This window comes from Nymphalis io, chromosome 5 (assembly GCF_905147045.1).
Source record: "Nymphalis io chromosome 5, ilAglIoxx1.1, whole genome shotgun sequence".
Taxonomy (NCBI): domain Eukaryota; kingdom Metazoa; phylum Arthropoda; class Insecta; order Lepidoptera; family Nymphalidae; genus Nymphalis; species Nymphalis io.
In genome coordinates, this window is record NC_065892.1 from 10286743 (window position 1) to 10302266 (window position 15524).

Sequence of the window (15524 nt, forward strand, 5' to 3'; positions counted from 1 at the left end):
AGAGTATATATTAAATAAAAATCTTCAGCAAACAATATAATATTACACATATCTATAAGATATAAGAGAGAAAGTTATATAAATGTCAAAAATAAGGAAGGTCTTAAAATAGGTAATTGTAGAACACCCATTTATACTTTGATAGATATTATTGCTAATAGATTGCAAAAATGCAACTGGCCACAAAAACGTGTTAGTGATGGTGTCGCGAGCCGCAAACAAAAAATATTTAGGTAATGATTTCTTAGGTTTCGGGATTGTTACAAATTAAATTAAACAACTATGAACGGATTTATCATGTATATTTTAACATTTTTTTATTATGTCCTGACATTTCAAACACTGCACGTTCGTGGTCACAAGAAGTTGTTTCATCAAATTATTTAGGTGTTAATAAAAAACCTTTGAAATTAATAGTTGAAATAAAGTAACACCAAATGAACCAAACACAAAAGCTAACGGGCCGCGGGTTGAGTACAGCAGTGAAGTAGATAAATTACCTACTTCTCTAGGTTATCTTAATTTGTCAAGTTAAAAGTGAATTTTTAAATTATGAAAACGAATATCCAAGATATCTTGAACTTACTTTTACAATATTTATTTTGGTTTCCCATACATTATACTAGTTAAAGTATCGTTTAGGTATTCATACTTTCCTCTATCTGAATAACTATAACTATATTTGAGAAAGAAAAACTGAAGTTAAAAAAAAAGAGTTGAAGGCATCAGACCTTGCGGTCCTTTGCGATAGAGTGACCAAATCAGATCTGTGGTGGGCTGACCATTGCATAGGTGTACTAGAATCACAGCTGACAGGGAAGAGATGGCGTAACATTCTGTAGAGAATAACATCGGTTACTACTTCATGACGACCACGACCGCTCTGCCAAGATCGTATCGACTAAGAAGAAGAGAAACATATTCTTGAGACAACATAAAATTTAATGTGGGATATTTTATGGATCAGCTATGACCTGACACAAGTGGTTTTGTACTCTGTGACCTGTCAGTCGTTGATATCTTGACATTGTCATTGACATGCATTTGTAGTTTCGATGTGAAAAGATGAAAACAATGCTTTGAAGTTGAAATTGTGGCTTACTTTTGCAATTCTAAAGATTAATACGGATTAAATAAAATAATAGAATTTTATTCAATAGATAAAATTTAATGTTATATTAATATGTCGACTCGAGAGATACTCACGTTGCAATTTGGTCAGTATTCAAATTATATTGGAGCACACTTTTGGAACATACAAGAACTAAGTTTTGACTACACTGGCACCTCAAAAACCGAATGCAATCACGACATTTTATATAGAGAAGGTCGAACTGCTACAGGGGAGATTACTTATACTCCTCGTTTGCTCTTGGTTGATTTGAAAGGTTCTCTTAAGACTCTTCCAGCAAGTGGTGGTTTAGAAGAATTAAATTTAGAAGAAAACCTACCATGGAATGCTGTCGAAAAAATTGAACAACCAGAACATAGTAAGAATGAGTTTTTAAAAGATATTGACTCTGGTAATGCACCTAAGATTGAAAAAAAGCAGTATAATTTAGAGCAGGAAATCGATACATGGACTGATTATCTGTATCCCAGGTTTCACTTTCGTACTGTAAATGTCATAAAGGAATATCAATCTGGAAATGCTAATGTATGTATATCTTAAAAATTAGATCATAAGGAAATTGTAATAAGATATTTGTCATGTTTACTCGATCTTTAAATATGATTAAAATGTCTATATGTATTAATATACAAAAAAATAATAATTATACATTGACATAGTTTATGTTATTTATTGTTTATTCAAATAAGTGATAAAATTTATTAATTATTGTTCTAGGAAAGTTTTGACATTAATTGCTCTGGACGGCTTATATGGAAATCAGATTTTGGAGAATCATTTGCTGATAAAATCAGAAAATATGTAGAAGAATGTGATAGCATGCAAGGTTTTCAAGTAAATTTTGATTGTACAGATGGTTTTGCAGGGCTGGCTTTGGGTTGCATTGAACATCTTTCAGATGAATACACAAAGAGTATATTAGCATATCCCATTATAGCATCACACTTCTCAGATAACAATCCATCTACAGAAGAAGAAAGAGAGAAGTCAAACCTGAAGGATTCTGTGAGATTAGTAAACATTGCACTATCAATTGAAGAATTGTCACAACATGCTGATTTATTTGTACCTTTATGTACTGGGGATAAAGGATGGAGAAAACCTGGAAATCCAAGATTATTTGACTATATTAATTATAAACCAGAACTATACTACCATTCTTCAGCTTTACTAGCATCAGCTTTAGATACATTAAGTCAAAAATATAGGCATAAAGGTAATATTCATACTATGTCTGATATATGTGCCGATATGACTGGGTATGGAAGAAAAATGGCTGCTGCAACACTTGGAATACCATTTGCATTAAATGAATCTGAATACCTCATTGATTATTTGAATAAAACAACTAAACCACTTTACAAATCAATAACACCTAGCTGTAAAATTGCCACAGATAAGCTTTTCCAACTTATTACTGTTAGAGGAATACCCGAGTCATATCTAAAGGCCCCAATGAAAGAAGCTAAAGAACAAATGAATCTAGCAGCATATAGATGTACCAATGTGAAAGAAATGTTTGAATTGTATTTCCAAGCTAACAATTTTCTTTCTGCAACCAATGTTACGGTATGTGAGAAAGCATTAGAGTTGAAAACTCCATACCCATCTATTTTCTCAGATAACTTAAACAAGTATGGATTTGTTAGGGATAATAATCAAGTAGAAAAAACAGATAGTTGTCCAGTAATAGCAGGATACCATAATGGAAATTTCATGGCAGACATGATAGAGAAGCTTCACAGAGATGTAAACAGAATTAAATTTGCTAAACTGCATAAATTCCAGCAAGAGGGTTTGGAATATGGTGATTACACAGAAAGTCTAAACAGATTAGCAGAGTTTAAAGATAATTATGAAGATAATTTTGAGCTTTAACATGTTAACAGTCCAGTTTACCATATGTGGTACATGGTTCTGCAGAGTTTGAATACCCTATGAGGTACTCAACTGTTACTCTACGGGCCCTTGGAACACAAACTTGTCAAAATAGTTAGGTGTTTTCTTTGTGGAATTCTAACTAAGGATCTAATAAATAGACTAAGTTAAAAACATGTATTTTTTTATTATTGCTACAACAACACAAAATAAAACAACTTAGTATAAAATAAACAAAGTTTTATTCATGAACTGGAACTTTAGAAAAACCAACATTTTGCTTTTTGCAAATTTTACATTGTGGTAAAACCTTTTTGGCTTTGGCCTGTATGGAGCAAATCGACCTTCAAGTTTTGGTAGCATCCCTCCCATTGCCTTCTGATGGAACGAAATCCTTTCTTGCCCAAAGATTCCAAACAATGTGCGTTTCTCAGCGACGTACTTGAACTTGAAGAAGGCTGTCTTCCTGATGATGGCCCTGGTAATCCTGATGGTCCTACTATTCCTAACGACCTCGATAACTCTGCTTGTGATTGCGGTGTTCTTCCTTTGCTATTGCTAGCTATTTTCACTTGATTGCTATAATAGTTTTTTCACATGTTTTTTTTACCATATACTGCTTTTTTTCGGTAGAATATCTGATGAGTACGTGGGACGAGCCTGAACAAAGCCCTACCGCCAGTTATGGCTACATATGCTGCTAGAATGCTCAGTTTTTCTCTCCTTCCGGGATGCATCTCATTATTTATAATAAGCTTGCACAAAGCCCTACCACCAGTTATGGCTACATATGCTGCTAGAATGCTCAGTTTTTCTCTCCTTCCGAGATGCATCTCATTATTTATAATCATAGAGTTATACGTACTACAGCTATCGATAGTGTTGCAACCTTTTTATACCATATTATGGTTTTTAATAGGAGAGTTGTAACTTGCCATCTGATCAGCCAAATCTATACCATTTTTTGTTATAACTGAGGATCATGTTGTGCTTAGTTTGTTGAAGACGTTTCTTAATTATGTCAAGTCGACAATGACAAACATCTCTATTGACCCTCCATTTGAATATATCGAGATGGAACATCAGGTACTGGGACATGAATAGGACTATCTAGTGTTCTAGGCCTGGAACACTTCTGCTGAACTTCTCTAACATTTTTTTCTACTGATTCCTCAATTTCTAGTACGACTTCTAAATATCTCAATCCGTAACAGCCTGTGAATGTCCCACTGCTGGACTGAAGGCCTCCTGTCCCTTTTTGAGAAAGTTTGGAGCTTATTCCACCACGCTGCTCCAGTGCGGGTTGGTGGAATACACATGTAGCAGAATTTCAGTGAAATTAGGCACATGCAAGTTTTCTCACGATGTTTTTCTTCACCGTAAAGCACAAGATGAATTATAATCACAAATTAAGCACATGAAAATTCAGTGGAGCTTGCCCGGGTTTGAACCCACGATCATTGGTTCAGATTCACGCGTTCTTACCACTAGGCCATCTTGTCTTAAATATCTCAATACTTTACAAATATCATGAAAAACATAAAAAATAAGAATTGTCACTAAATATTGTAAGTCTATCTTATATTGCTACAATAATTATTGATTGAGGGTAGCGCATATTTTTCTGCCAATAAACTAAACGTACACGTCTACTTCATACTCCGTGGTACACGGTAATTTAAATCATAAATTCGTGTACTAACCGGTTTGAGCAGGTCAACGACCTATATATATTTTATTATTATTATGCATCAGTCGATAAGTGGACATCGAATAATGGCCAAAAAATATATAATCACACATGGACAAATAGCGTGTTTCGGAACGCTTGTATATGCCTGTTAACGTGTTAAGCAATTTTTAATCATTAGGAATGTAAAAGTCTGCTTTTAATAAAATTAAATTAAATTCATATAACTTTATTTAAGATGATTTAGATAAAATAAATCAATCTCATCCACACAATCGCAATTATACACATTTACATCTAAGTGACATTCATGGCGATCACGATGAACGCTCTAACGCTCTCTCTTTCATTCTTGTAATAAATGCTGCACCTTTGTTCTTTCTGAAGTTTTCATAAGGGTCATTTAAATTAACGCCAACACCTGTAAAGAAAATATTACTTAGTTTTATCTTCGATCTAATAAAAATAAATAACAAATTATGCTTATCCATTTTATTGATTAAAAAACTAAAAATATAATATTATAATCATTATATATTTCACGACTGCCTCGTTGGTCTAGCTTGATGTAAATGATGTAAGGCCGCAGATCCGGAGGTCCTGGGTTCAATTCCAATGTCGGGCCAATAAAAAGTTATTGGGTTTTTCTGTCAGAAAATTCTCAGTAGCAGCCCGGTGTCTGGAAGATGGAAATGTGTACACTCCCATGCCTCGAAAGCACGTAACGCCCTTGGTCCTGCTCATGAAGTCTTTCCATGCGTATCGGATTGCCGTACCATCGGATTATGAGAGCTACTGAATAGAGAGTGCACAGGTCTTTGCGCACACACTTGTGCACTATAATATGTCCTGTGCAGTAGACTGATCTCTCTTGAGATTGGTCGCCGTGGCCGAAATCGGTCTGCAGGACCTTATATTTCATTAATTTATTTACAGCATCAATAGGCTTTCTCTATAAAATATTTATGGTTTAACATTTATAAAAGTAAACTATGCATATTGATTAATTGATTGATTGATTGATATGCATATAAGGAGTTTATATCACAAGTAAAATACCTTTGTATTGGTCCTGTCTATCCCGCACAGCACCGCCACTGATGGGCTCCGCGATGCCTTGTCCGGCTGCGCCCAGTCCGCCTTGGCTCCAGCCCATTTTCTGCAGCAGCTGGTGCCCTTTGTTGCTCGAGTCCAACCCGCTTGACGTGCTGGGAAATGCCGCTCCTCTGTAGATGATCATTAAAATAACTAACGTCGTATGACCAGAGAAATAATGTTATTTTGTTCGACAGATTTTTCTGTAAGAAACCTGATCTGGACTAGATAGATATATATAGACCCTGAGTCCTGGTTATAAATAAAAGAGATTGATTATAAACACACGAAAACTTTTTATCGATTTTCGGCTATGATTTCGGCTCTACAAATCGTAACATGTATGAAAAGTTAACAATATTTTGTTTAAATACTGTTACCATTAATTGGATTAGTACTAATAAAAATAATAAAACTTCAATAATTTAAATAACTCAGGTAATAAGTAGACAATAAATGCCATGCAACAGCAGTACTCACAGGAAGCTAGGCGGAGTGGGTGACCGGGAGCGCTCGACACGTCGCGCGCGCGGCGATTCCCGATGACGTTCGCGTTCCCGAGAGCGACTGCGGGACCGCGAGCGAGACCGAGAACGTGACCTTCGACGACCTGAGGAAAATATTTATCATTTATATTCATGTCATTATATATTTAATCGTTCACATTTGCAGTTTTAATGTTGGTTTACCGTCTATTATAATATGAGTTTGTATTAAACTTAACTAAGTTCAGTTTATAATTATATTTTGGTACCGGTAAAAAGAATTTGATAAGCTTTAGAACCTTTCAATGTACGAGCTATAATAATTATAAAATCATATCACATTGCTGTGTTACCACAATTTCACATTACACATAACAGATTAATGGCAAATAAAGTTTCTTATATTTATTCATCTAAGAACAACTATTCAAAAGTTCCTTTGATTATTTATTTTTTTTGAATGTAAATAAACTACTGGTTATAGCGAAAATACCTGTCTTGGAAATAATTAATTAAAATAAAATTCATTTCCTGTTATAAAAAATATTATTTAAAATCTTTCCCTTAGATATGGCGCAATTGTTTGACACGGGATAAGTACTCTCGCTACATCAAAGATCAGGAGAGATCCATTTCTGCCCTCAACAATAAACCTCTTAAACTTACATTTCAAATTGAATTGCAAACATTTTCCATTTACGACACAACACAAATGAAACAATAACATTTTCGAAGATTCATAAGAAACTGTTTATTTTTATAATTTGACACTTTTAAAGTAACATGAAAATTACACCTAAACAGAATCACATACAAAAAATCATTATAAAAATATAAACTCATAAAATCACTAAGGTTTTCTGAATAAATATAAGACTCACTCTCCCTGTCTCTATCTCGCCTCCATGAAGTTTTTCGGCGCGGTGAAGGCGAACGCGATCGAGACTTTTTTGGCGATGATCTCTCTGGTGTCCTACTTAATGACCTAATTTACAAAACACTGTTATTTATTTCTCTTCAACATATATATTTTTTTACTAGAAGTATAATTTTAAATCCACTATATTCAGGCAACATCATCATATCAAAATAATATATAAATATAATCTGTAATATTAAAGTAATTAATGAAATTGCCAATGGTTGTTTTAAAATTTGTGTATTGTAGTTCGCAGTCCTTATAATTTAGTCCCAAACATGCATAGAAGAATAGTTTTGTATTTATTATTTTGCTATATATACCTGTATCTCCTTCCTGGTGGAGTTGGTTGTTTTTGTAAGTCTTTGGGGACGGGGCTGGGAGACTTCGACTTTTGCCTTAAGCCTTGAGCGATTGCATCCTCTTTATTTTTTCGAGCTGAATTTTTCGCTTTGTAATATTCATAAAGTCCTAATTTCTCCCACCCTTCACTAAAAATAAATACACTTTTAATTTAAATCAATTATTACAAAACAGTTTATAATATTACTTACAAGTAAATTATCAAATAAAAACATTGTACAAAATGTTACAAAATCACATTGAAAATCTATTATTTTGTCCTTTGCCTTTAGTGGAAAAACTATTCAAATATTATATAATATCCATCATAAATTTTGTGTAAGTTACGAATATAATTAAGCAGTTGAACAGTTAAAACATAAGTAAGCAGTTACTATATCTAATAAATCATTGTCCTTACTTGTCTCTAGGCCTCTCATGATTTGGTGAAGCATAAAAAGCGTCTACAGCAGCTAGTAATCTTTCATTAGGAGGCGCTGGGGGCGGAAGGCGAATTTTTGCGGGATCTAATGGTTTGTACTTGTCGTCCTCCAACTGATAAAAAAAGTATTTTTAAGTAGAAGAATTAATACATTTTTTTTCAATTAAATTGATGAGAATTTATTTATTATAAATAACTTTAAAAGTTATTAGAACATCATGCAGAAACTTGGAGCATAATTGTTTTATATGCAACCAGTGTTTTGCTGCTATAGATTTTATTTTTTGCAAGAATTATGCAAGTGAATTTATAAATAGACATTAAAATCATCTCACCATAATTAGAGGTACCATTAAACCAGCTGGTAACTCAAAATAAGGAACTGAAGGCATTAGTTCCTCATTGTTAATTTCAGGGAATGGTGGAAATCCAGGAGGAGGCTTGCTGAGATCCGGAAGACCATTCTGGAATGCTAATATTGGTGAACTTTCTACTGGTTTAAAGCCTGGCGGTGGTTGAGAAAAATTCACATTGGGTAGATTTGATAAATCTGGCTCCTCTATAATGTCTTGTTTCTTTTGACTTGTTATTTGCTCAAATGTCTGACTGTCATAACTATTTTCATTACCACTTATACTATTGTTTGAGGCATAATTGTCACCACTTTCACTGCCATATTGTTGATGACCTGAGTTAAAGTTCTGATCATAGCTTCCCATTTGTTGATATCCTTGATCACCGAAATTATTAGTTTGGAAAGGATTTTGAATATTATTCTGTTGTTGGGTTTCTTTGTTATGATCATGACTGTTTTGTAATTCAATTGCATGTTTCTGCATTTCCATTTGTTGTATTTGTTGCATTGTGTGAGCCACAAATGCTTGATGCTGTGTTTGATAGCTGAAAACAAAGCAAATAAAGATTCCATATACATACAAAAAGCTCTTATAAGATACAAAAATACATACTTTTCGCATGTAGCTTTTGTTTGTTGTGTTAAGTGTGCAATGGCATTCGAGTGTTGGGCGATCAAATTGTTTTGATATTCCTGGTATGAGCTTGTAGGACTCTTCATTTTCTCTATAACAGTAGAGTCGAAATAATTTGACTTAGATTCCCAGAGACGCAGCAGCTTGTTCAACTTGCCCTCCTGCTCTTCTGTGACAGCTGAAACAGCAGAACAATTAAAAAGTTGTCATACAAGCCAAGGTGAATCAAGCAAGTTACCTGACTGGTCAAACCACAGGTGATGATGTTCTAGATGCTTTAAATGTAGATGAATATGCACAATCAGACAAGAGACCTAAATCTTTGAAGACATTATATAAATATGTTACCTATACTGGCATTGCAAAACATTGGAACCACCACACTTTCCAAATTTTTCTTGAGATCTTCTGCGTTTTTGCGTGCACTGTAATTAGGAATAATCGTATCATAGACACCGAATTTGCATTTGCAGTGATTGCATGGGCGATGACATAAAAATTATAAATCAATAATACTTCTTGACATAAAGGCCAACCCAAATGAAACCCTAGCATGTTACACTATTATTAATTTGACTAATTTTATTTTAAAATATTATGATAATACAAATAATTAAAAAAAGCTGCTTGATTTTATTTAACACATTGTGCAACACTCATTAATATAATATACAAGTGAACCCCACAAACTATCACTATAAAGAAGTATATAATGTTTACTAACCAGTGGTGGAGAACATCGTTGACGAGATAAATGATGTGCAGCTTTTGAGTGAATGCTGCTCCAGGTTGGGTGACTTTTCTAAGAAGATGCTGCGATATCACCTTGCCCGCATCATGTGTTGTAGCATGTTGCAAAATCCAGCCTTTTCCTAAACGTTAGATATTGTTTAATATATAAGTCGATTTTTTAACTATGTATCTTTAAAAAACTACTAATTTTAAATAGTATTACCTGTAGAAATACTATCTTTAGTACAAGTATCGATGATTGGTTGCAAGATGTTGTCGAGCTCCGAGAGACTAATGTTATTTTCTTCTGCCATTATTTGTATGGTCTCCACTTGAGCCTTGCTCACCAGCTCATTGATTTTAGCTTGCTGTTGTTGTATCAACACCTACAAGACAATTCAAATCATTTATCCAATATATGAAAATAATTTGATGTATTTAATAATTAAATGAAGACAAATACAAGTGCTAAATATAAAAAAAAATTAGCAATTTTTAAAAAATATGATAAGTTATTTTTATACTTATACTGTGATTTTAGAATCTAATTCTAATTTTAATTTACGTTGGTCTAACGTTGATCACAAAACATGCAAGATTGACATAATTACATTGAAAAAAGGACATGCACTTTGTATAGTAAAGACTACCTGCCTGTAAATATACTGAAATTTGGTTATAAAAAAAACACTATACAATTAATAAATATTGAAACACTTTTAAGCATTTTCAGGTTATAGATTTGTTATATATAATTTTAACATATTTAAAATTCTTAGTAAGCGATTAGAGTATAAACATGATCTTACCGTATGCTGGGCATTGAGATTGTTTTCAGACTGAGTTATTTGTTCCTTAAGCATGTTGATCTGAGCAACGATGTTGTCGATGTCGACAGAGTGCTGCGTAGTGGGTGGTGCGGAGTTTGCTGCCAGCCACTGCTGCAGCGCAGGAGCCGCTGCCATCGACGCCACCAGCCCCAACTGCGCTGGCGTCGCGCTGGCCTGTTGGGGCATTACATATTGCCTGTTCTGTGCCATATAAGCCCCGGCGGGAGCGGGTGCCGCCTGGCCACCGGCCGATTGCTTTAGAACTATAAACAGCGGAGGGTCACTTGAAACGGTTATAACAAAACGCAAGCAGCGATCGGGCGCGACCGCGATTATCTATTTCCACCATCGTCAATATGCTTACTTGCTTGCTCTGTCGTCACTTTATACTGGTAATAGTTGAAGTATTCCCCGCCGTAGAGAAAACTGAACTTGGGGTTGTTTTTTTGCTTTGTCTTGGTCATCTTCTCGAATTCCGGGCCATTTCTTGCGACAAACTGCGCAAGTTTGTCTATTATATTGCGCAGATCTTGATCTACAAAACAAAATAAAGTTAACATAAATTGAAAATCTCATCATACTTTCTAATTAAAATAAAAAGTAGAAATTTGTATTACCCTGCGGTGGTTGCGGAAGCTCCATTTTGTTTGAATTTTGAGGTTAGCATTAAATGTTTTATGATAATAAAATGGACATTTGGTCTTCTGTTTTCATTCCATTAATTACAAGAAGGGTTAAATACATAACACTTTAATTTTATATTGAAATTAAACTCTTAAAAATTCAATAACGCAACTTTTATTCAGCCATTTGTAATTGTTGATTACAGATATACAAAAAGGTACGACGGCGGACGATTACAAAATTGCAGATTATACATATTACAAGATATGCTCTTAAAGCTGACAAAAAAGAAATTAATAATAAAAGTCTGAACATAGAACAACTAGAACACGTTATGACGTTATTACTAACGCACATATTAGCTGTTTTAATTATGTTTACAAATTAATTATTATAAACGGAATTAATAAATAAATCTACAAACGTATCAAGTGACAAAAAAATAGATAAACTTGAAACCGGATACCAAAAACATACAAAATTCATAAAATTTATTCAATTCAATATGAATGATTTCTATGATTTCTTGAAATACTATCTTATATTATGCTGGCTGTACTTCTCTTTGAGGTATTTCGAGTCTGAGTTTGTTTTATATATGTGCGCGTAATTATAATAATTGATAGCGCATACGTTAACAGTTGCCGTAACTTTTAACGTAACCATCTTCTAGGCGTTCGTAACCACACTAAACAAATAAGAGAAATGATAATACAGACTATAGGGACCGCACTAGTCTCTCAACTTCTGATGCAAGTGCTTTTGGCGTAGACAGAGAAACTGCTTTTGGCGAAACATGGCGAGAGCACTAGTCTTGCACTCGGCATATTTTATTATTCCGTTATTGTAATTTTTTGATATTTTATTTAATAAAGATGGTTGAATGGTTTTATATTATGTCAAATTAAAATAATTGAAATATTCACATTTACAGACCATGCGCGGATCTTTTTCATATTTGAGACATTTTAAGTTCATTAACAGTTTAACTAATACATAAGTGGCAACCAAACGAGACCTTGGCTTAAATTAACTTAAAGAATTGTATAAAATAGTAACAGCATAATGTATATTTGACAAGGCACAGGTATAAATATGACTTTATAAATTTTAAAGACAGTCAGATAGACAGGCTTGAAATTTGTGGCCCAAAAAATGCATTTTTTTTAATCTATCGATAATTAAATGCGTTGTCAAATTGTCACTGATTCGCCGTTTGCTTTGTCAAAGTGACAATTGCTATACAGAGAGGTGGTACGTTTGTGTATTTTAGAATATTTGTTATAAATAAACAAATAGTACCGGTACGTTAATAAAACAACTATAATGAACATAATACGATCTAATTTTAATTGGACTTTTGAATGCTGGTTTAACTGTAGCGTGTTTTGTATTATTGTTTGAATTACATTATTTTGTTTTAGGTATGGGTCGCCGTAAATCAAAAAGAAAGCCTCCGCCAAAAAGGAAAGCTATAGAACCACTCGACCAACAGTTTAACTGTCCCTTCTGTAACCATGAAAAATCTTGCGAAGTGAAAATGTTCGTGAAAATCTATTTCATATTTAACCTTTTTCAAATCATGATATGATATAAAAAGCACTAATTAATTGTTGTTTTTAATGATTTTACAGGGATCGAGCGAGAAATACGGCGAGAATACAATGTCGAGTTTGCCTAGAAGATTTTCAAACCACAACCAATGTTTTATCAGAACCCATAGATGTTTATAATGACTGGGTTGATGCCTGTGAAACTGCTAATTAGTTTTAAGGTTATTTTAAGTTTCAAGATAATTATGTTATTCAAGAAAAGTATGCTTGGTTTAAATTGAATAAATATGTATATTTAATTATGTCCATTGCGACCATTAATCTCACATATTTTTATTAAAATCTTTAAAAATGAAATTATATCTATTATTTTGGCTATGTAGTCCCAAGCATTTATAACTAGACTGAAATTGTTTTAGCTCTAGTTTCAGCAGTTGCTATGAAAAAGTCCCACACAATGCTCTAATAATGTATTCTTCACGGTGGAGAAATGGGTAGACTACAAATACTCAGATTATGAAAATAGATTTTCATATATTCAATTAGTTAATGTCCATTAATTTAAACCTATCCATGTATGAATTTAAAGAACCTGTTCAATATTTGTCACTTGGTGTAAGTCAATTCTGAAGATTAAAATATTTAATTATAGAACAAGGACATTGCAATTTCCCATTATATTTTATGATTTCAAAATGTAGATTGTATTCATAATTTAGTTTTCTTTGATGTAATTATAATTGAATAAGAATATATATACTGGATTTTAATTTTGTGCTTTTAATTTTATATTTTGTATTATAACTACATAAGTTTTTATTTCATGTATTTAATTAAGTAACTAATTATTTAATATACCATAAAAATGTATGCTTAATTAAGAAAATCTATCAATTACAGTTAAAATCTATCGATCATGGAGTATTAATAATAAAAAACATTTTTTTTATAACAAAATTTCTCAATACATCTGCTCTTTGGTGTGATCTTTCAATTTTTCTTTATACTTAAGATTAAAAAAAGAAAATGTGACTAAAATTTGTTAAATCACAAAAAGATATAAAAGAAACAAACAGTTAATCATTAATTGGTTTATTTTATTATTTTTTAACAATAAATGGGAAATTGTATCAGCAAATTTACCTTTATTTTACTTTTGAGTGATACACATAAGAGAATATGACCATTTTATCAGAAAGTTTACATCAATACAATATTCTCAAATTTTCATTAATCAATTTTGTTTTATCTCTGAATTTAAAATCTATTAAGCTATACTTTGTATTTCAGAGTTATTATAACGCAATTTGTCTACTTTGATATAATAATAATGATATTAAAATTTATTAGTATCAATTCCTTTACACAATACTAGTTGACATCAACTGATTATAGAAGATCCTTGCTGATATAATTTGAGTTTAATACACTCACGAAAACATCTTAGTCACTATTATTTCGTCATGCAAACTACTATGTTCTAGAAGCATTCTTGAATTTGAATGTTAAAGATTTTTGATAAACATTATACATAAAGTATTTTAATATTAACACTACACAACACTGTGATTGATAAATAGCCCAATGAATGCGAAATGGAATGTTCTATGCATATAATGCATGCAAATAGCAACAAACATGGTTAGTAATTATTTAATCTAAATATATTTATGTATTTTGTCAACATGTATTAATATATTTATAGATATTATCATTTATTATATAATTCTTTGTAAACTAGAACAAACCACTGATATAATTTTTTTTTTTAATTATTATTAATTTTTGGCAACACATTATTATATTGACTGCTTCCTAAAAGTTTGATCTTATAAGTGCCATAGATTTTTTGATTGGATAAAGACTTGAACTACTAGGTACAACATCAAAAGCTGAATATTTTATTAATAAATAATTGTACTTTTTATTGTTATAGGAGGTTTTTAGTCATAAATTGCAAAGCTACCTCTACCTTCAACAATGCTTGCAAAGTCTATAATACTAGAATAATAAATACTCCATATTGACACTTTCCCTTAAAAAGCTACGCCTATTAGTATTATTTTAATAACGACCAAATATACTTATCTCATAAAATTAAACAGCATCAAGCTGTATCACATTTACGTAACAAAAATAAATAATATTGCTTTCGAAACTATACATTACATTATACAAAAAAATTGAGCTATTGCCTAGACTTACAACCCTGGGATGTCCGTAACCATGCCATTGTGTGAAATTGCTAAGTGAATTATAATCCTTTATAATAAAAGAAATATATTTACAAAGACTATACAAGTTTCTACAAAGTAGTAATAGATATTGGGAAAGGACAATAACATGGTTACTGGAGTCGCATACCACTCAGCCCTTCGAGCATAAGCTGTGTAAAATAGGTTTATAGGGCGTAAATAGCTCAGAAAGGTACATATACCTTGAAAGCGTGCCTATTGATTTTAAAACAAGTGGAATGTATATTATTCATATAACTAGCCAGTAACTAAGGTCAAAATCAATTATAGGCAATTTATTAAAAATATCAAATAAAATCTCAATATTATAGTGTAATTAGTATAAATATAAAGCTTCAATAACGCAATTAATGTTAAAATTTTCCAATATCAACAAACGAGTCATACTGCAGATCGTTACTTTCACATTGGTTATCTAAATTATAGACATCAGGCAGAGTAGTTACAAGTGTTACCACAGCATTCTCCCCATCGCATACTGCTGTACTGTCTGAGCTGTCACTGTTACTGTCGACATATTCGTATAGCCTTTTCTTATCTTTATCTTCCACACTAACC

The 15524-nt window shown here is 32.4% G+C and overlaps 3 protein-coding genes across 6 annotated transcripts in view; 2 read left to right on the top strand and 1 right to left on the bottom strand.

The window, feature by feature from the left end:
• Window positions 1–1045: 1045 nt before the first annotated feature.
• Window positions 1046–15524, top strand: part of LOC126768651 (protein misato) — a 53882-nt gene continuing 39403 nt past the window's right edge. The window contains exons 1-2 of one of the 2 annotated variants that reach the window (XR_007669250.1): window positions 1046–1657; window positions 1850–3131. Coding sequence is in view for 1 of the 2 variants with exons in the window: in XM_050486878.1 (XP_050342835.1) it covers window positions 1184–1657; window positions 1850–3010 (1635 nt within the window). In the remaining variant the exon portion in view is untranslated. Of the gene's footprint in view, window positions 1658–1849; window positions 3187–15524 lie in introns of those variants that run through there. The other variant, XM_050486878.1, reaches the window with a different exon arrangement.
• On the bottom strand, window positions 4914–11390 carry LOC126768627 (calcium homeostasis endoplasmic reticulum protein). 3 transcript variants are annotated; one of them, XM_050486828.1, is made up of 14 exons: window positions 11152–11390; window positions 10899–11069; window positions 10514–10797; window positions 9928–10090; window positions 9697–9844; window positions 9321–9397; window positions 8952–9150; window positions 8319–8883; window positions 7963–8096; window positions 7523–7690; window positions 7162–7265; window positions 6276–6405; window positions 5760–5926; window positions 4914–5121 (listed from the first exon to the last, which is right to left on the bottom strand). In XM_050486828.1, the coding sequence occupies exons 1-14, from the start codon at window positions 11174–11176 to the stop codon at window positions 5018–5020; spliced, it is 2439 nt and encodes an 812-aa protein (XP_050342785.1). In that variant the 5' UTR covers window positions 11177–11390; the 3' UTR covers window positions 4914–5017. The 3 variants fall into 3 exon arrangements, with proteins under 3 accessions (XP_050342785.1, XP_050342786.1, XP_050342787.1); XM_050486829.1 differs by having other exon boundaries at window positions 5760–5908; window positions 11152–11373; XM_050486830.1 differs by lacking the exon at window positions 11152–11390 and having other exon boundaries at window positions 10514–10708; window positions 10899–11024.
• On the top strand, window positions 12363–13400 carry LOC126768756 (transcription elongation factor 1 homolog). Its single transcript, XM_050487045.1, has 3 exons — window positions 12363–12462; window positions 12583–12700; window positions 12793–13400. Exons 2-3 carry the CDS (start codon window positions 12585–12587, stop codon window positions 12923–12925), a joined length of 249 nt encoding a protein of 82 aa, XP_050343002.1. The 5' UTR covers window positions 12363–12462; window positions 12583–12584; the 3' UTR covers window positions 12926–13400.

What these genes read in the sequence shown, in the direction of transcription:
- LOC126768756 (XM_050487045.1), top strand. Translation starts at nt 12,585, where the DNA reads ATGGGTCGCCGTAAATCAAAAAGAAAGCCTCCGCCAAAAAGGAAAGCT. An exon ending in AAATCTTGCGAAGTGAAAAT is followed by an intron (nt 12,701 to 12,792) that starts GTTCGTGAAAAT and finishes ATGATTTTACAG; the next exon opens with GGATCGAGCGAGAAATACGG.
- LOC126768627 (XM_050486828.1), bottom strand. Translation starts at nt 11,176, where the DNA reads ATGGAGCTTCCGCAACCACCGCAGG. An exon ending in TAAAGATAGTATTTCTACAG is followed by an intron (nt 9,845 to 9,927) that starts GTAATACTATTT and finishes TCTAACGTTTAG; the next exon opens with GAAAAGGCTGGATTTTGCAA. An exon ending in ACAAAAGCTACATGCGAAAA is followed by an intron (nt 8,884 to 8,951) that starts GTATGTATTTTT and finishes CTTTGTTTTCAG; the next exon opens with CTATCAAACACAGCATCAAG.